Source organism: Malaclemys terrapin, chromosome 3 (genome assembly GCF_027887155.1).
Source record: "Malaclemys terrapin pileata isolate rMalTer1 chromosome 3, rMalTer1.hap1, whole genome shotgun sequence".
Taxonomy (NCBI): domain Eukaryota; kingdom Metazoa; phylum Chordata; order Testudines; family Emydidae; genus Malaclemys; species Malaclemys terrapin.
The window spans coordinates 192,834,413-192,861,066 of NC_071507.1; the positions used below are offsets into that span (position 1 = coordinate 192,834,413).

Below are 26,654 nucleotides of genomic sequence, written 5' to 3' on the forward strand. Positions count from 1 at the left end.
ATTCTGGTGAAAGAACCTGGGCTGTTGCTCCCCAGTGGTGGACAGTCCACCCAGGATGGGGGTTGTGGTGGAGCCCTCAAAATGGGTAGGGCAGCCAGGGAAAGGGGCATGGCCCCAGTATCTCAGCCAGCAGCTCCCTCTTCATGACTGGAGCAGCGCTGGTGTCTGTACTCCCACTGGAGAGAATTGCACCCTCTGTTGGCCACCACCAGGCCATCATGCCACTGAAAGTAAATTGAGTCCCTTAGAGTTCATGCTTCATACTGTATTAGAGCCAATACTGACCTAAAATGAAACATGGGAGCCAAAATCTGGTCCCGCTGAAGACAACGACAACTCCAATTGGCTTCAGTGGGAGTAAGAATTGGCCTTAATATTGGTTCTCAAGTCTGGGTAACAAGGCAAAGCAAATCTCTATAAACGATGCTTATAACCTTAATGCCAAAGCAAACTGAGACCAGGGCTGTGTTCACTAAACCAACCCAGGTGCATATTTACCATGTCTTCCTACTGCTTTTCTATCTTTTTGCAGAGCCTTCTCCATTTAGTGGGGACACAGCAGCCCGTGGGAGCATGCCGGGTTCAGTATAAACTCCGGCAATGAAAGCTGACTTGACTAACTCTGGTTCCTTTGCCAGCCGCTGTCTGTGACGGACCATTGCTCTGTTTCACTTTGGCATGTCCTATGTGCCCAGTGTAGTCAGTGCCATAAGCAGATTTTTAAATAGTTTCAAATGCTGTATGTACTCTGCGTAGTTTTTATATCATGCCCATCACTGTGGTATCTAAGCACCTGGGCCTGATTATCTAGGACACTATTTAAATCGCAGCCTTCCTTTATGTATCTGCAATTTGTGGGTGCAATCACTGGCAGTGTGTAGCTATCTAACTTGCTGACTGCACCCACAAGTCAGGCATTTAGGGGCCAGATTCATTATGCTCACTATTACTTTGGGGCACCAAGTGGGAGGCTGTGCTGGGAGCTCTTTGCAAATCAGGTCCTGTTGGCTCAATTCACAGTTGTGCTGCATGTTCACTTAGACTAGTGCAAAGTGGCTGGTAAGCATTAGCGGGTCAGAACAGTAATACTTTGCACTGGTGTAAATGAATGCACAAAGTGCAGGACAGTAGTGAATTGGGCCCTCTGGATCAAATCCTCAGCTGGTGTAAATCAGCATAACTCCTCTGTCTTTGCTGGAACGTTCCTGATTTACACCAGAGGAGGAGCTGACTTGTGTCTAAACTAAGGCTAAATGATTGTAAATGAAATATATGAAAAGTGAAAGTGATCCTGCACCCTTGGTGCAGCCAAAACTCCCACTGACTTTTGTTGGGCTTCGGTTGCTCCAGGGATGCAGAATTGCCCCCTACCTTATAGTCCAATGAAAGCCTTGCCATGATGTTTGTTTTCCATTTTATACTTTGCAAGAATTTGCAAGAAAACTTTGTCTAAGGTCTAGAAGACTTCTGCTTTCTTTTAAGATTTACAGCATGTGAGATGCCAACCTTTTTTGGCTGTGGCACAAATCTAAAAATATCTAACCCTAAAAAGAAAATCTGGAATAAAGCACTGTTAGAGGAAGCAGTTCAACAAATTAAAAATGTCTTTTAGAATATACAAAATTTTAACTGCTGTCAGATTTGATACACTATAATAGCCTTGTTTGTATATCTTTAGTTTTAAGTAAAGACTACTGATCACTTTTACAAATATTTGCCCCCAAAAAAGGGCATTTTAAAACACTAAGAACTACAGAATAAAGTTCCATAGGGAAAAAAGTATATAACAGTTAAATTGATGCACTAAATTGATGACCGGATCCTATCTCGCTTGGTTTATGGATCTGACAGTATTGCAAGCTAGCCACATGGTTGGCTAGTGATTTTGGTAGTGGTACATTATAGTGGTCTCTAGTTGTGCTCATTATAGTTACATCTGCAAGACAGTTTCCACTCTGACCTCCTGTTTTTAGTTGCTTAAGTGGTTCTGAAACACTTACCTTTAGAGCTGATATTTTCATGTGTGGTCACTGCCTAATAGTATGTGTCTTTATATATTTTTAATTTTTGAAAGTTTGAGCAAAATCTGTTCTGGTATTTTGCAATCACGAGCATGGAAAATGTCTTTCCCGTTGCTTTAAAATAAACACTCTCATGTTATTTTTCCCCAAAAGGGCAACATCACACTTGATACACCAGTAATCCCTCATGAGCAGTAATGACACTATGTGCTATGAACATTTTTTTTTTTTGCACCAGCAGAGTTATGTGTTACCAGATTTGCCTGTTACTTTGGGGTATACTCATTTATTAGGGTTACTTTTCTGCGGGGAAGGGGGTTTCTGTAATTCTATCAACGTACTGCTTGTGTCACTTGTGTTCTCATATGGAGCTCTACTTCTCCCTGCTGCAAGTCCCCTCCCAATGGAGCTATCCTGCAGGGCCTAGGTTCCTCCAGCCCCAGAATCGGATGAACACACACACAGAGATTAACAGAGTGCATCTGAGTGGACCAGGTCAATCAGCACTCCCAAGCTGACCCTTTATATGCCCCTGGACCTGGAAGGCTGGATCGAGCAGCACTTTCAAGCTGCCACCCTCCTATGCCACAGGTTCAGCATGTCCCTATCCCCACATTGATGTTACCATTGTTCTGGTAGTAACCCACTTGATGAGAAAACCCCACAGGATTTTTGGGCGCTACCGGGATGTTTAGCTTAGGTAAGAGGAGCATTGCTGCAGAGCAAACAGGGAAGCCAAAAACACAAAACAGAGAGAGAGGGAGGGAGGGAAGCAACCAGCTTAACCATAAAAGTTATTTATTGCCAGGTAATAACCATACAAGGGGAGCCAAACAAACAAAACAGTTACAGTATTAAATCTAGCTTAAATCTGATTACAAATGTCAGGTTTAGAAAACTAGATCTGATCACACAAGTCAGGGTTAGAAAGCTATACCTAGAGTAGAAAAAAAATACAAAAGAGAGAGAGAGAGAGTTGGGTTCTCACCACTCCGTGAAGCTTGAACCGGTCGGGGTTCCCAGGTGGTGGTGGTAGCTGAAGGTCCAGAGTGCTGGAGACAGGCAAAGCCCTCAGCACGATCACTCAGGAGAAGATGAGGTCCCAATGGAACTGATGCAGATTTTGGATCCAGGCATCAGAACACTTACTTGAGCGTGGGTAGGGGTTTTTGTAGGGAACGAACAATGGTTCAAGGGAGAACACTAGATTTGTTTATGGGTAAACTGATGACTCAAGGGGGTGAACTAAAGTTGTTTTGTTCAAGCTAGGCAATAGGAACGGATCATTCCTGGCTATGGGAGGTGTTCCTTCGAGGGAGCTCACAAGGTAATTAGGCAGCTTCAGTATTTTGGATACCAATAAAGGATTCATTACTAGAATTGGTCTGATAACTGCTGAGCTGGGCATGTGCAGCTGTGGGTTCATTAACATCTGGAGCAGAGATCCCCCAGGATGCAGTGCTTCCCTGCTTTTCTGGTCCCAGAGTTCAGTGCGGTTCTTGCCTTTGAATCTCTGTTCTCCATCCTGTATGCTAACGGAGAAGCCTCCCTGTCCCATCTTCAATGCAAATGAGGTTAGGGGAATTGCCTTAATCTGTCACCTTTGTCCAGAGGGGTTTAGATGTGTCTCTCCCTGCCTTTTCATTGCTTTTTGTGAGTCTTCTGATCGGTTTTGGTTCAAGCAGAGGCTGGGAGGGGGGTCTTTCCTGAGTCAGACAGGCTGGATACTGTGCCCTGGTTCCCTAAGAACACAGAGCTGACAGATAACATATGAACATTTGAAAATATATGCACATGAGTTCCGATCTGCCTCGAGAGCTGGGATAGCTTCGGGTGTCAACTTCAAACCTGCATAACACCCGCCCGGATCGTTTAGTTTTTAAACTTCACTTGATGTCTAGGCCTCTGAGAACTACAAATGCTTTTCTTCAAACCCTCTAAAAACAACCTCTGCACTAAGATCAGATAGGAGAGGGTTTGTCCTATGAGAGTTTCTATTTGTTCTAGAAAGTTTGAGTGATTGCAAATAGGGGTTAAGGATAAAAGTACTAGCTCAGCCTTAATTGTACTATCAGTATTGTAACTAACCTGAGAATTGCTAAATATTCTGATTTATAAAGCAGTTGCAATAACTGTATCACATTAGTGGGATTTTGTCAGGCACATTGTGCTAATTTAATCTGTCTTCGTTGTATAATGTAGGCCCTTAAGTTGCCAAGGGAACTGTATGGGCACATTCCTACATTTATATGGAGTCCAACTGTCTGCAATGGGGCATAAGGTTAGATTGTAAGCCCTCTGGGCAGGGACCATATCTGTGTTCAGTACAAAACGAGACACACTGTTTGCACTTAACAAGCAATATAAATGGTTTTTAACTCTTTCCCTTTTAGTCATTCTAACAATAAATGTTCTCTCCCTGTTGATTTTTGGCCTCCCTTTTGCCTAATATTTTCTGTTGCTGTTTTTCTCAACGGCACTGGCACCAAAGCTGTAGCACTTTTACTTTATTGCCTGTACCAGTCATGTGGTACTTGAGAAGGAACATACAGAGAGCTGGGACACTAGTTGCATCTATGCATTTGTGCTCATTGTTTCTTTTTTAACATGAAAGTAACTTGCTAGGTCCTGATCTTAGAAGGCATTGGGCACCTACAACTTCCAATGACTTCAACGGCAGTTGCAAGTGCTCATCATCCCTTAGAATCAGGCCCTTACTGAGGATACAAAGCCTGTATGGGGCCTTGAAAAGACTCTTATTGACTTCAGTGGGCTTTGAGTCTGGCTTCTAGTTTCTTGCTGTAGCGGTAAATATTGTGTGGGGTGTTCAGGTACCCAGAATGCACACTGAGCCAAATTCTACTCTGTTACTGTGACTAATGGACCTGTGCACCTGTAATGGACAGCGGAAGGTGGGCCTGTATTTTGTTTAACACCCTCAGACTGGTGTGCTTGGAGATTTTTAAAATTCAGCAATAAGTAAGAATAAGGTCATATCTTTTGCATGTATGTAAAAGAGGACTATTAAGTAATATCCTGTGGGCCATGGCCCACCAGACACCTTAGAACTCTAGGTTCTGATCCCTTCTATCATGACACAAGCTGGATCTATCTCCTTACAAAGTGACCAAAGCCCTCACTCTGGCTTGGCAAGAACTCTAGGAGCTTGGTGCTCATTTGTTTAGGTGTAAGTATCCTTCCTTGCTGACAGCAGGAAACCAGTGGTACAGGTTGTCTTCCTGGCAAGGAATAAAATACAGGAAACCAAACCTGATTTGTCACAGGGTGACTGGACCCTGCTCTCTCTGATTTTAGATGGGTGATGGGAGACTCACTGTGAATGAGACAATACTCAATTTACTAAATCGTACAGATGACCATTTCCTAACTCAAAAAACATTACAGCCAACACTGGGGAATTCTATAGTAGACCTCATCTTGACAGAGGAAGAGGAACTGATCACAGAACTAAAAATTAACGGTAATATAGTGTGATGGTTCTTGGAGTATGCAGGACTGTGAGTCACTTTGTTACCTCTCCCTCGCCTCCAGTGTGAGGGAGACTTGCTTGTCCTTAAGTTGGGGGTCAGCTCCCTGCCACCAGCAGCCTGTTAGCCACACAAGCACTCTACTCTGGGTCGTGCTAGCCCTTCCTTTACTTTGCAGGCTAACAATTGGTGCATCCCGGTCTAGGGGCCCTTTGGAGCATTCCCCTGGAGTGTCCAGCCCCGAACACGTACAGAAATACCAGGTCTGCTGTTCCCAAGGGACGAGAGGACACAACAGCTTGTATGATTTAACTCAGGATCAGCACCTTGCTTAATAGTACAACACTTATATGTGTTACAGTGAAAACAAGAATAAGTTTATTATCAAAGATCCAAGATTAAAATAATAGTGAGAGAGGATAATGGAAACAACAGATTACAAAATCATATCCTACTTTCATGAATGTAAATGCACCTCCTGTTTACTTCCTGGTTGTTGTCTTTGTTCTCCAAATATAGTCCAGCAAACCTTAGAAGTGTAGCTCAGGAAAAAGTTCTTTTCTGCCACAGTGTTTCTCTACCTGCTAGTTCTTTTCTGAAATTCTTAGTCTGTTGTCTGCATTCAGTTTAGATGGGTGGTGGGAGACCCATTGTGAATGAGACAATACTCAATTTACATTTCAATAGTAAGACAGCTGTCTTGTCTGACAGAAAAACCTGTTTGTCAATGCTGCTTTGATACAGACTTTAAAACATATTGTGTGTGTGTGTGTCTCCTTACATAGTAGCCGTACATACATTTCATACTGATATTAATGACCAGTGTGACCCTGCATTTCATTAAAGACCTCACATGACATTTTTTGGTGAACCAGAATGTACATACCATAATTAGCACATTCCTATAACCTCCTTGCCAGTTGGCAGGAAGGGGTTCTTGGGTCATGCTTGGGACTTAACTATGCACTTCAGTTTAAGTATGTGCTTAAGTACTTTGAATCAGGGCTAATTGCCTTAGACAGCTAATGAGTTGATCACATATATAATGTGCAAACAGAATAAAGTCGAGAACAATAATACACTTGGTGCCTTCATGATGCTGAAAACAATTATGAGCAAAATCAATTGAGAGGAAGAATTTAATCAGAAATATGTGAATGAGACATGGGAATTGTTTAAGCACACTTTACTAGATGACTAAAACGCCATCTAGGAAAAAGGTTTATTGGTTTAAAAAATGACTTGGTTTAGAAGGGAAATGAACAAATGGAAGGAAAGGAAAGTTGACAGTAATGACTATAAATCAGAAGCTAGGAATTGTAGAAAATTGATAAGGGAAGCAAAGGCACACAAGGCGAAATCTATGGCCCGCAGAGTTAAGGACAATAAAAAGGAATTTTTAAAGTATATTAGGAACAAAAATAATTCTAACTATGGTATTGGTCCATTACTAGATGGAAATGGTAGAATTATCCATAATAAAGCAAAGGCAGAAGTGTTCCATAAATATTTCTGTTCTTTATTTGGGAAAAAAATCAGATGATGTAGTCATGTCATGTGACAACACTCTTCCCAATCCACTAGTCCCTTAGGAAGATGTTAAACAGAAGCTACTAAAGTTAGACATTTTAAAATCAGCAGGTGCAGAAAATTTGCATCCAAGAGCTGGCTGAGTAGCTCACTGGACTGTTAATGTTGATTTTCAAAAAGTCTTGGAACACTGGGCAAGTTCTAGAAGACAGGAAGAAAGCTGATGTTGTGTCAATATTTTTAAAAAGGTAAGTAGGACAACCTTGTTAATTATGTCTGTCTTTCTGACATCTATCTTCGGTAAGATAATGGAGTGGTTGATACAGGACTCAATTAACAAAGAATTAAAGGAGATTAATATAATTCATGCCAATCAATATGGGTTTATGGAAAATTGATCCTGTCAAACTAACTTGATATCTTTTTAAATGAAATTACAAGTTTTATTTATAACAGTAATAGTGTTGATGTAATATACTTAGACTTCTGTAAGACATTTGATTTGGTACCATAGGACGTTTTGATTAAAAAACTAGAAAGATATAAAATTACCCTGGCACACATTAAATGGATTAAAAGCTGGCTAACTGATAGGTTTCAAAATGTAATTGTAAGTGGGGAATCATCATCAATTGAGTGGTGTATTTCTAGTGGGATCCTGCAGAGATCAGTTGTTAGCCCTATGCCAGTGTTTCGCCCAAACTTGGGACGCTGCTTGTGTAGGGAAAGCCCCTGGCGGGCCGGGCCGGTTTGTTTACCTGCCACGTCCGCAGGTCAGGCCGATCGCGGCTCCCACTGGCCATGGTTCACTGCTCCAGGCCAATGGGAACTGCTGGAAGCGGCGCGGGCCGAGGGACGTACTGGCCGCCGCTTCCAGCAGCTCCCATTGGCCTGGAGCAGCGAACCGCGGCCAGTGGGAGCCGCGATCGGCCGGACCTGCGGACGTGGCAGGTAAACAAACCGGCCCAGCCCGCCAGGGGCTTTTCCTACATAAGCGGCGTCCCAAGTTTGGGAAACACTGCCCTATGCTATTTAACGTTTTTATCAATGACCTGGAAGAAAACAAAGTCATCACTGATCAAATTTGCACATGACCCAGCAATTGGGGGAGTGGTAAATAATGAAGAGGACAGGTCACTGATACACAGTGATCTGGATCACCTGCTAAACTGGGAGCAAGTAAACAATATGCATTTTAATACTGCTATATGTAAATGCATACATCTTGGAACAAAGAACATAGGCCATACTTACATGATGGAGGACTCTCTCCTGGGAAGTAGAGACTCTGAAAACGATTTGGTGGTCATGGTAGATAATCAGCTGACTGTGAACTCCCAGTGTGACACTGTGGCTAAAAGGGTTAATTTGATCCTTGGATGCATAAACACGAATCTCTCGTAAGAGTAGAGAGGTGATTTTACCTCTACATTTGGCACTCGTGCAACCACTGCTGGAATACTATGTCTAGGTCTGGTGTCCACAATTCAAGAAGGATGTTGATAAATTGGAGAGGGTTCAGCATAGAGCCACAAGAATGTTTAAAGGATTAGAAAACCTGCCTTATCATGAGAGACTCTAGGAGGTCAATCTATTTCACTTAAGAAAGAGAAGTATAGGGGGTGACTTGATTACAGTCTGTAAGCACCTACATGGGTAACAAATATTTAACAATGGGCTCTTCAATACAGCAGAGAAAGGTATAACACCCCCCAATGGCTGGAAGTTGAAGCTAGATAAATTCAGACTGGAACTACAGCATAAATTTTTAACTGTGAGAGTAATTAAACATAGAATCATAGGACTGGAAGGGACCTCGAGAGGTCATCTAGTCCAGTCCCCTGCACTTATGGCAGAACTAAGTATTATTTAGACCTAACAGGTGTTTGTCTAACTTACTCGTAAAAATCTACAATGATGGAGATTACCCAACCGCCCTAGGCAATTTATTCCAGTGCTTAATGACCCTCACAGTTAGGAAGTTTTTCCTAATGTCCAACCTAAACTTTCCTTGCTGCAATTTAAGCCCATTGCTTCTTATCCTATCCTCAGAGGTTAAGAAGAACAATTCTTGTGCCTTCTCCTTGTAACAACCACCTTTTATGTACTTGAAAACTGTTATCATGTTCCCTCTCAGTCTTTTCTTCTCCAGACTAAACAAACCCAGTTTTTTCAATCTTCCCTCACAGGTCATGTTTTTTAGACCTTTAATCATTTTTGTTGATCTTCTATGGACTTTCTCCAATTTGTCCATATCATTCCTGAAATGTGGCGCCCAGAACTGGACACAATACTCCAGTTGAGGCCTAATCAGCGCAGAGTAGAGTGGAAGAATTACTTCTCATGTCTTGCTTACAACACTCCTGCTAATACTGCCCAGAATGATGTTCACCTTTTTTTGCAACAGTGTTATACTATTGATTCATATTTAGTTTGTGGGCCACTATGACCCCCAGATCCCTTTCTGCAGTACTCCTTCCTAGGAAGTCATTTCCCATTTTGTATGTGTGCGACTGATTGTTCCTTCCTAAGTGGAGCACTTTGCATTTGTCCTTATTAAATTTCATCCTATTTACTTCAGACCATTTCTCCAGTTTGTCTGGATCATTTTGAATTATAATCCTATCCTCCAAAGCACTCAATAGTCCCTTCTGGCCTTGGAATTCATGAAAACTAAGGGGCCAATACACATGGACTGATTATCTATTGCCCAATAAGCCTTAAGGAAAGGCACCTGGGCTTATAAGAGGGGAAAGAAGGGGGCTCCTAAAGGGACCTGAGTTAGGAGTGGGAAGCAGAAGAAAGTTAGAATGCTGAAGAGAAAACTGCTCCTTAGGGAGGCGGGACTGGGCCCAGCTGAAACTGGGATGAAGACTTTGTAAGTCTGCATTTTCTTTTGAAAGACTGTGAAAAACTTAAGAAATTGGACCCTAGAAGATGGAATGTTTTTAATATCTAGGCTGTGTGGACTTTGTAAGGAAACTGAGGCAGGCCTCTTCAGACCCACACTTGGCCAGAAAGGGGGGTGCTTTGGGGCAGGCCTCTGCCAGGTTGCTAATTACTATGAAACCTGGCTTCCCCATAGTCATTGTCCCATTTCTCAAAGTTTGAGGCTTTTTTTTTTTCCCCAGGGCAATGCCTTCCTGTGTGTCCCATTTCCCCACAACTTACCAGAAGCCTTGCTTTTCCTTCATCCACCCCAGAGACAGAAAGGGAAAGAGGTATGGGGTCTGCCCAACTGTATGCCTGGATTGTGGGAAACAGGGAGACATAAGATTACTATTCCATGCTTGTCAGGTCTGCTACATTGCACAGGGCCCTTGGCTAAACTGAGGAAAGCAAAGACTCTTAAAGATGCTGTGTTATGGAGGGATACTACCCCGGACTACTAGGGGATTGAAACAAAGGAGTGTAGGAATCCACTTTGGATGAAGGCAAAGTGAGTCCCCAGAGGTAATATGATTTGCGGGACACACAAAGGAATTGCCCTGAAAAAAATCTCAAACTTTAGGAAGTAGGATTATCCGGGTGGGGAAGCCAGGCTTCATAGGATTTAGCAACCTTATCTATGCCTTATGGCAAAGAGCATACCTGCCCTATAGTGCCCCCTTCTGCCCAAGTGCCCCCCCCTCTGCTGAGGCCTGCCTTAGTTTCCTCTTAAATCAGGCTCCCTTAAAAAGTCCATAAGCCAGATATTCATAACCTTTCCCTTTGCTGGACTCCAATTTATTAAATCCTGAACCAAATCCTTCAAAAGAAAACTCAAACTTACAAAGTCTTCACCCCACTTGCAGCTTGGCCCAGTCCCTTTTGCAGGGAATTTGGCCATCTCTACAGGCCTTCCCCATGCTGACTCAGGAGCCTTCATACCCCCTGCAGGCATCTGCCAACAACCTGCAACTGTCTCTCCTCTTTTAAGGCCCAGCTGCTTTCCCTCACAGACTAGGGAGCAGCAGATAATCAGTCCAGGTACAGTGGGATTCTGCTCGTGAACCTAAAGCTGGCTGGAAAACAATTCTTGTTCCTGTGGAAAAAAAATTGTGAAAAAGGTTCTGCTTTCATTGAAGTTTGGGGATTTTGTTGAAAAAGTAAAAGTGTTTCAGCTGAAAACTCAGCCACTGCTGATGAACCAAACAAAATAATAAAAAAATAAATCATGGAAAACAGACATTTCCTCTAGAAATCTAACTTTTAATTAAAAAGGTCCCTCCCACCCATGCTTGCCAGCCATGCATTCCCAGGGGGCAGGGATGGGGCTCTGTCTTTACTTCAGTGATGTTACTTAATCCCTTTTCTGCCCTTGGGTGGGGCATATACACATAGTCAGAGAAACCAGAAGATTAGGTTTACCAGGTGGCTCCTGAAAACAGGCTGTATTTGGGGACAAAAAGAGATGACACCAGTTTTTGAAATGAACTATGTTAAGCTAACAATGGCTGCCTAGAAAAAAAATATTGCCAAGGTCAGTGGTATTGAGCACTGAGCCAAAGCGAAATGGACTTAAGCACCTATTTTACTTTAAGCAGATGCGTTAAGTATCTTGGTTCAGGGCCCACTTGCCTTAGATAGCTAAATACAGTTAGACTTAGTATTTGCTGTATTCAACATATTTGTTATAGCAGTTTTATGGAAATACAAGGGATTACTTAAGATATTGAAGTAGCTTTGTTGATCTTTGATGCAGCTGCCCATAAATTACATAACAGATTAGGGGGTGGGTGAGTCCTTAATTCCGCTTGCTTGTTTCGGAGTTACAAACATTATAAGTGGTGGGTGCAGAGGTGATCCGTGCCTGCCGATAGTGGGGTTGGGGAAGAGATGGGGCAGCCGGCTTCAGCCGTGTTACTGAGCATGCTAAGTACAAGCCCAGCAGCAACCCCACATGCCCCCCTCCCCACCTGTCATCTCTGGGAGGATGCATCTTGAAAATCACCAAAAAATGTGTTACATAGTTTATGGGCAGCCCCAATGAAACTGCCAAAGGTTAAGAGCCATCACTGTTTTAGCAAAGTAAAGTTTTAAACCATCACATTATATATATATATAAAACATTAGGCTTTCTTGGCAGCAAGCATCTTTCCCAATTATTTGGTGCATTCTAAACATGTGGCTCATCACATGGCCAAAAATATTTCCTCTCCACTGGTATGCAGTGGAAGGGGAATTAGGCACAAGAAAGGCATTCAGGAGACAGCAAGAGTTTAATTGAAACAACCAAGGAGAAGCTTTCATCATGTATCTATGCTGAACAACATTGGACGTGCCACTGATTGGCAGATCATGCTTTATTTCTTCACTTTGATCATAAAATTACCAGGAAAGGCTTAATGGAGTTATAAATATCTTGTTTCCATGAGAGTCATGGGAAGATAATTATAGTACTGAAGTCTTTACAAAGATAATATCATTCTGTACATACACTGTTGGAGAAGGCACAGTCCCATGGATTACGTATGGAACTAAGAGTCTGGAATTCTGGGTTCTGTTCCCAGTTCTGTGGCTGACTTCCTGTGTGCCTTTGGGCAAGTCACTTCATCTTTCCGTGACTCAGTTTCTCCTCTGTAAAATGGGGATAATGATACCCACTATTGTAAAGCACCTTGCAGGCTATAGGTTAGAAATGCTAAGTATTATCCTTATTTAGCAAGGCACTCAAGCATGTGCTTAAGCTCTATTGAAATCTATAAAACTTCAGTATGTCCACATAGCTCGCAGCACTGAGTCTCCCAGCCCGGGTGGACAGACTCGGGTTTGTGGGCAGAGCTGTCCCTCTGGTACGGCGAATCGGGACGACCACCCTGGGCCCCGCGCTTTGGGGGGTCCTGCGCTTTGTGTGGAGATGGGTGGGGAGGTGAGGTGGAAGGCAGGGCATGCGGGTGGGGAGGTGAGAAGGAGGAGCCCCCCCCAACTAACCTCCTCCTCCCCACCAGCATCTCCTGCCTGCCAGCAGGCCCCACTAATCAGTGCCTCCCCTTCCCTCCCAGTGCCTACTGCTGATCAACTGTTTTGTCTGGAGGCGCTCAGGGAGGGAGAAGGAGTGAGGGTGCAGCGTGCTCGGGGAAGGGGGCAGAACTGGGTGGGGAAGAGGCGGGACAGGGCAGGGGCGGGAAGAGACAGGGTGGGGCCCTGGGGGAAGGGGTGGAGTCGGGGCGGAGCCTGGGCAGAGCCGGGGGAAGCATCCCCCGGCAGATAGAAACTCAGTGCCTATGTCCTGGGCCCCGCACCCCGCTAGGGACGGCCCTGCTTGCAGAGCTCACACTAGTGCTCTAAAAATAGCAGTACAGACAACATTTGAAGTTGCAGGTTGGGCCGGAGTTCGGGCTCTGAAGCCTAAGGAGGGCTGGGCGTCAGAGCCCAAGGTGCAACTTCAAAGCATTGTCTACGGAGGTATTTTTAGAGCGCTAGCAGGAGTCCTGCACACCGAAGTCTGTCAGCCGAAACTGGGAGGTTCTTTGTCGCACAACAGGGGCCTATAGTATTTGTGTTACTCATATATTGCGTATAAAGCACCACAAATAGAGCTACAAACCTAAAATATTCACAAGAAAGATTTTAAAACTTTTGGGGCACACTTAAAGGAATGACACTGGAGGAATACACATTTTGCTATTTACATCCTCTTCAAAATACTTTGTGTGTAATTTATGAGTTGCACTGAAAAATGTATAAACAAGTTTAGTTTAGGACAAAACTACAATCCCCTTTTCAAACCAAACATTAGTAAAGAATGTTAGCTTGAAATTGTGCAACATTTGTCTCTGTGTGTTAATTCTGCAAAACAATTTTGGACCATATATTAGGCCAGTGTATTATTTCTATTTCACTACAGATTTGGTACAGCACCATTCCCAATTACCAAACAGCGGCACATAACACAGTAACAAACAACCACAGAGCATAATGTGTTAGTATAATGCAATTGTTATTACTAATTCCTGGGAATCATAGAATCATAGAATATCAGAGTTGGAAGGGACCTCAAGAGGTCATCTAGTCCAACCCCCTGCTCAAAGCAGGACCAATTCCCAGCTAAATCATCCCAGCCAGGGCTTTGTCAAGCCGGGCCTTAAAAACCTCCAAGGAAGGAGACTCCACCACCTCCCTAGGTAACGCATTCCAGTGTTTCACCACCCTCCTAGTGAAATAGTTTTTCCTGATATCCAACCTGGACCTCCCCCACTGCAACTTGAGACCATTGCTCCTTGTTCTGTCATCTGCCACCACTGAGAACAGCCGAGCTCCATCCTCTTTGGAACCCCCCTTCAGGTAGTTGAAGGCTGCTATCAAATCCCCCCTCATTCTTCTCTTCTGGAGACTAAACAATCCCAGTTCTCTCAGCCTCTCCTCATAAGTCATGTGCTCCAGACCCCTAATCATTTTTGTTGCCCTCCGCTGGACTCTTTCCAATTTTTCCACATCCTTCTTGTAGTGTGGGGACCAAAACTGGACACAGTATTCCAGATGAGGCCTCACCAATGTCGAATAAAGGGGAACGATCACGTTCCTCGATCTGCTGGCAATGCCCCTACTTATACAGCCCAAAATGCCGTTAGCCTTCTTGGCAACAAGAGCACACTGTTGACTCATATCCAGCTTCTCGTCCACTGTGACCCCTAGGTCCTTTTCAGCAGAACTGCTACCTAGCCATTCGGTCCCTAGTCTGTAGCAGTGCATGGGATTCTTCCGTCCTAAGTGCAGGACTCTGCACTTGTCCTTGTTGAACCTCATCAGGTTTTTTTCTGCCCAATCCTCTAATTTGTCTAGGTCCCTCTGTATCCGATCCCTACCCTCTAGTGTATCTACCACGCCTCCTAGTTTAGTGTCATCTGCAAACTTGCTGAGAGTGCAGTCCACACCATCCTCCAGATCATTAATAAAGATATTAAACAAAACCGGCCCCAGGACCGACCCTTGGGGCACTCCACTTGAAACCGGCTGCCAACTAGACATGGAGCCATTGATCACTACCCGTTGAGCCCGACGATCTAGCCAGCTTTCTATCCACCTTACAGTCCATTCATCCAGCCCATACTTCTTTAACTTGGTGGCAAGAATACTGTGGGAGACAGTATCAAAAGCTTTGCTAAAGTCAAGAAATAACACATCCACTGCTTTCCCCTCATCCACAGAGCCAGTTATCTCATCATAGAAGGCAATTAGGTTAGTCAGGCACGACTTCCCCTTCGTGAATCCATGCTGACTGTTCCTGATCACTTTCCTCTCCTCTAAATGTTTCATAATTGATTCCTTGAGGACCTGCTCCATGATTTTTCCAGGGACTGAGGTGAGGCTGACTGGCCTGTAGTTCCCCGGATCCTCCTTCTTCCCTTTTTTAAAGATGGGCACTACATTAGCCTTTTTCCAGTCATCTGGGACCTCCCCCGATCGCCATGAGTTTTCAAAAATAATGGCTAATGGCTCTGCAATCTCACCCGCCAACTCCTTTAGCACCCTCGGATGCAGCGCATCCGGCCCCATGGACTTGTGCACGTCCAGTTTTTCTAAATAGTCCCGAACCACTTCTTTCTCCACAGAGGGTTGGCCACCTTCTCCCCATGCTGTACTGCCCAGTGCAGCAATCTGGGAGCTGACCTTGTGCGTGAAGACAGAGGCAAAAAAATCATTGAGTACATTAGCTTTTTCCACATCCTCGGTCACTAGGTTGCCTCCCTCATTCAGTAAGGGGCCCACACTTTCCTTGATTTTCTTCTTGTTGCTAACATACCTGAAGAAACCCTTCTTGTTACTCTTAACATCTCTTGCTAATTGCAACTCCAAGTGTGATTTGGCCTTCCTGATTTCACTCCTGCACGCCTGAGCAATATTTTTATACTCCTCCCTGGTCATTTGTCCAATCTTCCACTCCTTATAAGCCTCTTTTTTGCGTTTAAGATCAGCAAGGATTTCACTGTTTAGCCAAGCTGGTCGCCTGCCATATTTACTATTCTTTCTACACATCGGGATGGTTTGTTCCTGCAACCTCAATAAGGATTCTTTAAAATACAGCCAGCTCTCCTGGACCCCTTTGCCCTTCATGTTATTCTCCCAGGGGATCCTGCCCATCTGTTCCCTGAGGGAGTCAAAGTCTGCTTTTCTGAAGTCCAGGGTCCGTATTCTGCTGCTCTCCTTTCTTACTTGTGTCAGGATCCTGAACTCGACCATCTCATGGTCACTGCCTCCCAGGTTCCCATCCACTTTTGCTTCCCCTACTAGTTCTTCCCTGTTTGTGAGCAGCAGGTCAAGAAAAGCTTTGCCCCTAGTTGGTTCCTCCAGCACTTGCACCAGGAAATTGTCCCCTACACTTTCCAAAAATTTCCTGGATTGCCTGTGCACCGCTGTATTGCTCTCCCAGCAGATATCAGGGTGATTAAAGTCTCCCATGAGAACCAGGGCCTGTGATCTAGCAACTTCTGCTAGTTGCCAGAAGAAAGCCTCGTCCACCTTGTCCCCCTGGTCTGGTGGTCTATAGCAGACTCCAACCACGACATCACCCTTGTTGCTCACACTTCTCAACTTTATCCAGAGACTCTCAGGTTTTTCTGCAGTATCATACCGGAGCTCTGAGCAGTCATACTCCTCTCTTACATACAACGCAACTCCCCCACCTTTTCTGCCCTGCCTGTCCTTCCTGAACAGTTTATATCCATCCATGACAGTACTCCAGTCATGTGAGTTATCCCACCAAGTCTCTGTTATTCCAATCACATCATAGTTCCCTGACTGTGCCAGGACTTCCAGTTCTCCCTGCTTGTTTCTCCCAGCAGTGACTCTGAAAAGGACTTGGGGGTTATACTGAATAATTAGTTGAACATGAGCTCTCAATGTGATGCTGTGGTAAAAAGGGCTAATGCGATCCTTGGATATATGGATGGGCATATCGAGTAGGAATAGGGAGGTTTGTATTTGACACTGGTGTGACTGTTAATGGAATCCTGTGTTCAGTTCTGATGTCCACAGTTCAAGAAGGATGTTGATAAATTGGAGAGAGTTCAGGGAATAGCCACAAGACTAAGTAAAGGATTGGAAAGAATGCCTAAGAGTGAAAGACTGAATCTATTAATCTTATCAAAGAGAAGGCTAAGGGGTGATTTGATCACAGTTTATAAGCACCTACATGGTGAACAGAAATTTGATAATGGACTTCTCTGTCTAGCAGATAAAGGTATAACAAGATCTAATGGCTGGAAATAAAGCACAATTTTTCAATAGTGAGGGTAACTAACCATTGGGACAACTTACAAAGATTTGTGGTGGATTCTCCATCACTGGAAATTTATAAATCAAGATGGGATGTTTTCCTAAAAGACAAACTCTAGTTCAAACAGGAATTAATTCAGGGAAGTCCTATGGCCTGCGTTATGCAGGAGGGCAGACTAGATGAACACAATGCTCCCTTCTGGCCTTATAACTTATTAATACTGTAAATCTTTTCTCAGGCCTAGATTCTTACACCCCTACTCACACTGACTTGTATCTTACTCTGTCCTACTGAAATCAATGTAATTAAGGGTGGCAGAATCTGTCCTTCAGTTTGTACTGTGCTCTTATACAGGCAAAACTCTCGTTGACTTCAATGAACATTTGGCCCAAGTAAATGCTGAGTAAAGACCTTAGGATGTGGTTTATTGTCCCTTGGCACTTCTGTCTGATATGCATGTGGGCTCTTGACCTGGTGCAGTGTGCTCTAAACTGAAGAGATGCTTTCTGTCGTCACTTCTCATGTGTTAAAACCACACTTGAGCCTATTGTATCTTAAATTAATTAAGCACAAAAGCTTAGTTTGAGCCTTTGTTCCCTGGATCATCCTTGATCATCTTTGATCAGCCTCAATCAGCCTTGTGATCACCCTCCCCCTGTGTGATTAACGAGGGAGTAGGGCTGACCTAGGAGAGAAGGCCTTAAAAGCCAGAGGCTAAGCCACCATGGGGACCGTAAACAGGGGAGTTTGAGATGGAGTTTGTGAGAGGGAGTCATAATATAATCGCTATGGTTAGGAAGGGGGCCGCATCGCCACTGCCCACACTGCTCCTGTCTCCTCCACCTACGCCTGTATCCAGACAGACAACCTAACTGTGGATGCCTCTACCCAGATCCTGGTGTGGATTTGAGCCAGGCTGGGGGGGACCATCCAGTGTGAAAAGTGCCTGCTGGTGGAATCTCTCAGGAAGCAGGTGGGAGACCTACAGGAGGAGGTGGCTAGGCTGAGGAGCATCTGTGCCCATGAGGAATTCCTTGAGTTTTCATATGGAGACATCTAAGGCTGAGGAAGCTATCCAGCTCCAGAGGATTGCTGTCACACCACCGGGGGAGGAGGATATGGCTCTGTCCCAGAGAAGACACTGGCAGATAGTTACTTCTGGCAGCAGGCAGTGCTCCACCCCTACTCCCAACCCACCCACCATGGTGATGGAAAACAGATATGCTTCCCTGGCAATGAGTGATGAGGAATCACCCACAAAGGTGGAGGAGGAGAAGATGTACCCCCAAGGCTGGGAGGATTGCAGCCACCGCTCCCAGAAGGAAATGTAGGGTAGTGGTGGTTGGTGACTCTGTTCTGAGGGGGACGGAGGCACCCATCTGTTGCCTGACATGGCATCCCAGGAGGTATGCTGCCTGCCAGGGGCCTGTATCCAAGACGTTACAGAGGGATTGCCAAGGGTCATCTGGCCCTCTGACTACTACCCCATGCTACTTATCCATGTGGGCACTAATGATACTGCGAGGTATGACTCTCAGCAGATCAGAAGTGACTACAGGGCTCTGGGAGTAAGGGTGAAGGAGCTGGGGGTGCAGGTGATGTTCTCTTCAATCCTTTCAGTCAAGGGTAGAGGCCCAGGCAGAGACAGATGCATCCTGATGGTGAATGCCTGGCTGCAAGGATGGTGTCACCAGGAGGGCTTCCGCTTCCTTGACCATGGGATGCTGTTCCAGGAAGAAGGACTGCTAAACAGAGATGGGGTCTGTGGCGGGTTCCCCCCCTTCTTCAAGGTGCCACCTGGGACTGGGGTATCACCGAGCTTGCCTAACCCACCAGCCTTGGCTCCCTTTACACTGTATTGCTGAGGCAAGCCCTCTGTCAGGCTTCAGACTGCACTTTACCTGCACGCATACTGGTAGGGACACACCCAGCTGCAGCTTGACACACAAATGCTAAGATCAGCTCTGCATGGGAAGGCTCAGCTAAGAAACTGCCCAATATTCAAGTGCACACCCCCTCAAGAGGGTAGACCCAAAATTGTACTGTCTTGCACTGCACAGAAACTTGTACAGCGTAAGCTCATGAAATTCCCCTCTCCCTCAATGTGGAGAGAGATATGCAACAGCTTTTTGCCCCCCAGTTATGAATTCCACACACTGGGTTTTAGACAAAACACAAACAAGTTTATTAACTACAAAAGATAGATTATACGTGATTACAAGGCATAGCAAACAGATCAAAGCAGATAAAACAAAATGGAATCTAAGATTAATATTCTAAAGAAATTGGTTACAAGTAGTAAATTCTCACTCTAAAGGATGTTGTAGGCAGATTGCAGAGACTTGCTGGCAGCTTACAACTCACTCCAGATATTCCTTTCACAGGCCAGACACCCTGTAACCTGGGCTCACCCCTCCCCCCCCCCGGCCCCCGCCCCCGGCCTCAGTCTCTTTGTTTCTCAGGTGTTTCCAGCAACCTTCTTTTTTGGGTGGGGAGTTGGTGAAGAATGAACCATGATGATGTCACTCCGCTGCTTTAAATATTTTTTGCATATAGTGTGAATCCTTTGTCTCCCAGTGTGGTGAGCGGGAAAATACTAGTATTATCATGGAATCCAGTACCAGGTGACTTGGTCACATGACCATGCAGCCATAACTCAGAGGCTGTTTGTAGCATCTCCAGGAAGACTTCTCAGTGCATGATTAGCATCTTCAAAGACCTATTGTTCTCCCTAATGACTCTTCCCAGCTAGACATCTAGACTGACTGCATTCTGCCTAGTGGGCATTCCCCAGGTGTAAACTCCTTTGTAATAGATGCATAGACAATATTCCTAACTTCAGATGCAAAAATGATGCATACAAATAGGACAATCATATCCAATAAATTATAACCTTTTAAATGATACCTCACATGACCTATCTGGTAAAAAATACATCATAGTTATGCCATAATCATATCATTACAATATCTCTATGAAGCATATGAGGGCTTAGTTTCACATGGTCCACCTATTGAGGAAGGGAAAGAGCATATTTGGATACAGAATGATTAACCTAGTGAAGAGGGCTTTAAACTAGGTTCGAAGAGAGCAGGTGACCAAAGCCCACAGGTAAGTCAAAAATATGGAGACCTGGGAGAAGGGTTGGAATTGGAGGGCGGGGGGAGGGCATGTGCTGTTATAGCAGGGATAAGGGAGAGACAAGACAGAACTGTGGAGTGGAAATCAAATCAGAATCATAGATGTCTGTATACTAATGTGAGAAGAATGGGGAATAAGCAGGAAGAATTCAAAATGCTAGTAAATAAACACAACTATGATATAGTTGGCATCACAGAGATTTGGTGGGATAATACACATGACTGGAATATTGGTATAGAAGTGTACAGCTTGCTCAGAAAGGACAGGCAGGGGAAAAGGGAGGAGGTGTTGGCTTATATATTAAACTGTATAAGATAATAAGGTGATAAGTAACAGTCAGCATGGATTTGTCGAGAACAAATCATGTCAAACCTCCTGGTCGCATTCTTTGACAGGGTAACAAGCCTTGTGGAAGGAGGGAACCAGTAGACGTGGTATATCTTGAGTTTAGTAAAGCTTTTGATACTGTCTTCCCCAACCTTCTCATAAACAAATTAGGGAAATGCTACCTACGTGGCACTACTATAAGGTGGGTGCATAACTGGTTGGAAAATCGTTCCCATAGAGTAGCTATCAGTGGTTCACAGTCATGCTGGAAGGGAAAATGAGTGGGGTCCTGCAGGGATCAGTTCTGGGTCCATTCTAGTCAATATCTTCATCAATGATTTAGATCATGGTATAGAGAGTACACTTATAAAGTTTGCGGATGAAACCAAGCGGGTTTAACCTCTGCAAGTGATTTGGAGGATAGGATTAAAATTCAAAATGATCTGGACAAACTGGAGAAATGGTCTGAAATAAATCGGATGAAATTCAATAAGGACAAATGCAAAGTAATCCACTTAGGAAGGAACAATCAATTGTATGCATACAAAATGGAAAATTACTACCTAGGAAGAAGTACTCCGGAAAGGGATCTGGGGTCATAATGGATCACAAGCTAAATATGAGTCAACAGTGTAACACTGTTGCAAAAAAAGTGAACATCATTCTGGGCTGTATTAGCAGGAGTGTTGTAAGCAAGCCACGAGAAGTAATTCTTCCACTCTACTCCACGCTGATTAGGCCTCAACTGCAGTATTGTGTCTAGTTCTGGGAGACACATTTCAGGAAAGATATGGACAAATTGGAGAAAGTCCATAGAAGAGCAACAAAAATGAGTAAAGGTCTAGAAAACATGACCTATGAGGGAAGATTGAAAAAATTGGGTTTGTTTAGTCTGGAGAAGAGAAGACTCAGAGGAGACATGATAACCATTTTCAAGTACATAAAGGTTGTTACAAGGAGGAGGAAGAAGAATTGTTCTTCTTAACCTCTGAGGATAGGACAAGAAGCAATGGGCTTAAATTGCAGCAAGGGGAATTTAGGTTGGACATTAGGAAAAAATTCCTAACTGTCAAGGTGGTCAAGCACTGGAATAAATTGCCTCGGGAGGTTGTGGAATCTCCATCCTTGGAAATTTTTAAGAGCTGGTTAGACGAACACTTGTCAGGGATGGTCTAGATAATACTTAGTCCTGCCATAGGTGCAGGGGGCTGGACTCGATGACCTCTCGAGGTCCCTTCCAGTCCTATGATTCTATGATTCTAAAAAACAAAAGAAGATTCATCATCAGTTACCAAGTGTGAGGCACATGGGATCGGGGGTAACATGTCTTAAATTTTCTGTGTTGTAAATATGGGTAGCAGGCCGCTGGCTGGTAACTCAAAAATTTTGTATCCCCCAGCCAACTGACTACTGATGTACTCAGTAGGGTTTGCAGCCCTAGACTTTGTTGCTGCTAATTCAGATCTGGGGTGAATTTAATGTATCTGGCCCAAGTTCAGGAAAGCATCCCAATTCAGCAAAGCACTAAGCATGTGCTCAATGGACCATTGACTGCTTTCCTTAATTTATTTCTATACAGTAGATATATGCGCTTTTCTGAATTGGGACCTATATAGATAATATGACCTCTGCCCAAATGTCACATCCAGCTTAAATTTAATAGCTAGGTAATGCATGATAAAATGTAAAGTCCCGTTGAGGCCACTGACCTTTATTAAATAATGTCCTGTGGCTTGATGTATTGCTATGTGACCCTCTTCCGCTGTCCAAATCTTGATATTATCATCTACTATTTTAAGCTTGCTTACAGAACTGGAATAAAACATGGATATAAAAAGGTGATTACAGCAGTGCAAGTCTGAGCTTTTAAGTTCCTTTTCCATGAAAAGAAACCAAAGAATGTTTTATCCAAAAGACAGACAACTGGCTGTTGCTTGCCATGAACTTGAATCATGTACCACTTATTTAAGAGTGGAGTCTGATGTTCCTCTAAAAACAAAATACCCCCCCCCCGCCCAAAAAAACAACAACTGGTCATGCTTTTCCTTCAGGTGTAAGTCCATATATTTAGATAGAGTCTGTGGGCCAAATTTTCAAAAGGGTCCCAACCTGGTCACTAAATTTGCAGTCACGGTTTTGTGGATGTGCACATTTTTGCATATTCAAACATTTGGATTTGTGTGACTGGATCAAGTAGCAATTAACTTATTTGCCAGCACAAATTCAAGTGCCAGGACATGGAAAAATTTGCAATCACTAAAGCCTCTACATCTCACCTCTTTGGGACATGGACCCTGACCCTGAAAGGCATTTGGGTGCCTAGCTCCCACTGAAATCAAATACCTTTGAGGATCTGGTGCATAGTGTATGGACGGGCTCACCATCTCTTCTGAAGTTCTCTTGTACATGGTTGGGAGAGTCTGTCCTGTGGTTTATGCAAAAAAGCAGAAGCTCCCCTTTTTCTTTTTTCACTTCACACTGGCACATCAGTGCAAGAGAGGCCAGGTTTGACCCCATACTGCTTAACAACAATTGTGCAACTGTGTCGGGTCCTGCTCCCTCACCTACACTGTTCACATTTCACTAGGGACTGCAGTCTATGTGTTATGGCACCACCTCAGGGCAAACTTCAAGTTGATTCATTTATTTATAGGCATTTCTAGCAAGGTAGGCATTGTAGTAATGAGCTTTAATACATTTTTTAAAATCTGAGAGTTAGCAGCATGGGCTTTGCTAGTAAATTTGTAGCAATAAACCCAGTTTGAAGCAGACTGTGCATGAGTCCCCATGTCTGTGTTAACTTCAGGGATACTGGTATAAAATGTGATTTTTGTTACTTGTCTGCTCATGCTGCTTATTTTCTATTGGCTGTACATATTTGCAGTGTCATATAAATGACTAATAAGTTAATCATAATAACTTATCATCCACACTGCTCTGCTTCTGAAAGCATAATTATTTCTATAGGAATCTGTTGGAAACAAAGGCATATTTAGGCCTGACAGAATCCTGCTGTGGATTTTAAGAGTTTCTTTGGATAACATTTAACAGCGTAAGCATAAGTAGAACTGCGCATGGGCAAGAAATTGTAGAGTAGTCATGTTTGTGAGAAAAAGAAATGATAAAGTAGTTAAAAGGCTAGAAAAGACTGGTTTGAACTAACAATAAACCTATACTGATGGGGAAAAGGAATTAATGGGGAAATGGGAGCCTAATACATAGATATAAGAAAAAATACAAAAAATTATAAATAAGTTTGGGTAACAAAGGCTGGCTGAAGCTGTATTGTCCAGTGATGGAGGTGACTGTGATGAGATCGTCCCAATGAGCTTCCCACTTGTGAGTAATTGATCCCTGACTTTTGGATATCTACATAAAATTTAAACATTCCTAAAAATAAATCCCCCAAAATAAAATTCATGGGCCTCCCAAAACAGAAGCCCTGTTCACATTGTGTCTTTTGCTGCAGTTTGGGACATACTGGGCTAGTCACTCCTAATAAATCTCATCATGAATATCAGAACCGGGAGTGGGCCTGGTTATGTATTAAGGGCTTACAATGTACACAGCACTGTACAAGAGATGAAATAAATATAGTTCCTCCCCAGAGGATCTCCAGCCTAAAAGGAGCTGGAAATATGTGTACCAGAAAGGCAGGCAGGATGTTTAGAAACCACGTGCTGGACAGGCGGTGTTCTTAGTTAGGGTTTGATTCAGCTGGAATCTTTGATACGCCTCCACAAACTGTATGTGCTGTAGGCAGATATCAGATGGTTTCTTTGACTAACTGGCTGCTATTATATCCCATTCACCAATTTAGGGAGGAGGCAATCTATCAACCTGGGAGATCATTTTGACAAGCCAGTTGCTGCAGCTTCACAACTAAACATTTGGTTGAGTACAGCTGAGAACTCAAATGCTGCTGTTTGTAAAGACGCAGCAGCAAGCCCGGGCCATTCATGAGCAACCTGCTCTAATGCCATCAGTGACGCTAGTGAGTGGTGCCTTCTGTTCTCATGAGGATGTGTATGCCATGGGGTGTCTCCATCCCTCCAAGAACACTTTCAGTATATAATATAGCTCACACCAGACAGGAAGGGGTTAATTAACAGAGACAGGCTCAAATTGCCCTGCCCTGTAATACCTGTTGGTGGTAGGGGGGATTTAAAAGAGGGGAGTCAGGTAATGGCCCGATAGGGAGGGCACGTAGGTTGCTCCTATGTGGGGTAAGAAGCCTGTTTGGGGCTAGGAGCTGTCAGGACACTGCATTATGCCTGAACCCACTGGTAGAAGGGTGGGCCTAAACCATATTGTTGGTGTGATTGAAACCCAGGAACCTGATATTAGACCAAGACATTGCAGCTGGGGGCCTGCCTGCCAGGAAGGGGGCTGACAGCTGAGCTGGCTGGGCTGAGGATGGTTTTTGTTTGGTGTCTCTAGTGGATTTTGACTGAAGGACTCAATTACCCTGGAAGGGGTGGAGCTCTAAGTTGGAGGACTAAGCCACATCTATAGTGGAAGTGGTCTGAATAGCATGTGGGGAAACTGAGGCAAAGCTGCTGCGTTATACCATGGGAAGGGGGTGCTGGCGTGGCACCTCTGGTATAAGAACTCAGTTAACCAGTCAAGATGAAAGCAATAAGAATTGCTGTTATGCTTCAAGATGAACTTTGTTGCAGAACAAAGATTCTTTCTTTGCTAGGAATAGAGATTATTTTAAAAGCTAGTGGAATTCTTTGTTCCTCTTACTTTACCAAGCATCAAGGCTAACAAATATTTCTCTTAGTTAAAAACATTCCTCAGCTAGATATGCAGGCACAGTAGTTCAGTTTTCTTCAAAACTGTGGGTTAACTGTAACACAACAAATCTTTATTGGGGGTTGGGGGAGGGCTCTAAACTGGGTCAGGAATTCTACAATGTTGAAGAGAAAAGGACTTTTAGGGTGACTCATGGACAGAACATGTTAACGATGGGCTTCTGCTATGAGTTGCCTTAGAACTTATTGTCACTTCTAATTAGTGGCTTGTGCAGCGATAATCCTAGTGGCTATGTTACAATATCTATTTACTGACACATTTTTGGTAAAGGATTGGAATTATACAGCTAATCCAGAGAGAAAGACCTTCTATAGCAATGTTTCATTTACATTTCATTAATCATTCCCACACCACCCATAGCTGGGCAGGGTGCTTTGCAGGCTAATAAAAGACACAGATCGCCCTTGCCCCCCAGTTTTATTTTGCTGTCTTTATTGCATTCTGCAGAAGTCCTTGGTGGATACTAGACACATAAAGAAGGGTCAGACTAAGAGCTGCGGAGACAATGATGTCCCTCTAACCAGCTACAGGGATTGTTTGTGGGTAAGTTAATGTTGATCCAGTCAGCATTAACTTTACCCATGTTTCCCACTCTGATTGCTGGACTCTTCCTTTAAGGAGGATTCCTAATCCAGCAGCCAGTGAAGGAACCTGGGGACATGCAGAGGGGGCAGCAATAGATAAGAGCAGGAGCGCCACCAGCTTTTCTGCTGCCCTAGGCAGCGGAAGGTCCCCCCCTGAAATGCTGCCCCCACAGAGGCAGCGGAAGGTCCTGCCACCGAAATACCGCCTCGGTCGCCGCCCCCCAAATTGTAGTGCCCTAGGCGACTGCCTAGCAGGGCCGGCTCCAGGCACCAGCCCAGGAAGCAGGTGTTTGGGGCGGCCAAGGGGAAGGGGTGGTACATCGGGCTGTTCGGTGGCAATTTGGCGACGGGTACCTCTCAGAGGGAAGCACCTGCCACTGAATTCCCGCTGAAGAAGAAAGCAGCGCGGTGGAGCTGCCGCTGGAGTGCCACCGATCGCGGCTTATTTTTTTCTGCTGCTTAGGGCGGCAAAAACCCTGGAGCCAGTTCTGCCGCCTAGGTCGCCTAATGGGTTGCGCCGGCCCTGGATAAGAGCCAGTATGTAGGA

The 26,654-nt window shown here is 44.2% G+C and overlaps 1 protein-coding gene across 4 annotated transcripts in view; it reads left to right on the top strand.

Annotated features, from left to right (window-relative positions):
• The window catches only part of LOC128834536 (24-hydroxycholesterol 7-alpha-hydroxylase-like), a 74,352-nt gene extending 68,133 nt beyond the window's left edge, over positions 1-6,219 (top strand). For 3 of the 4 annotated variants that reach the window (XM_054023421.1, XM_054023422.1, XM_054023424.1), the window contains one exon: positions 533-4,447. In XM_054023421.1, the coding sequence (XP_053879396.1) occupies positions 533-604 (72 nt within the window). In that variant the 3' untranslated portion in view covers positions 605-4,447. Of the gene's footprint in view, positions 1-532; positions 4,448-5,687 lie in introns of those variants that run through there. The other variant, XM_054023423.1, reaches the window with a different exon arrangement.
• The last annotated feature ends 20,435 nt before the right edge of the window (positions 6,220-26,654 follow it).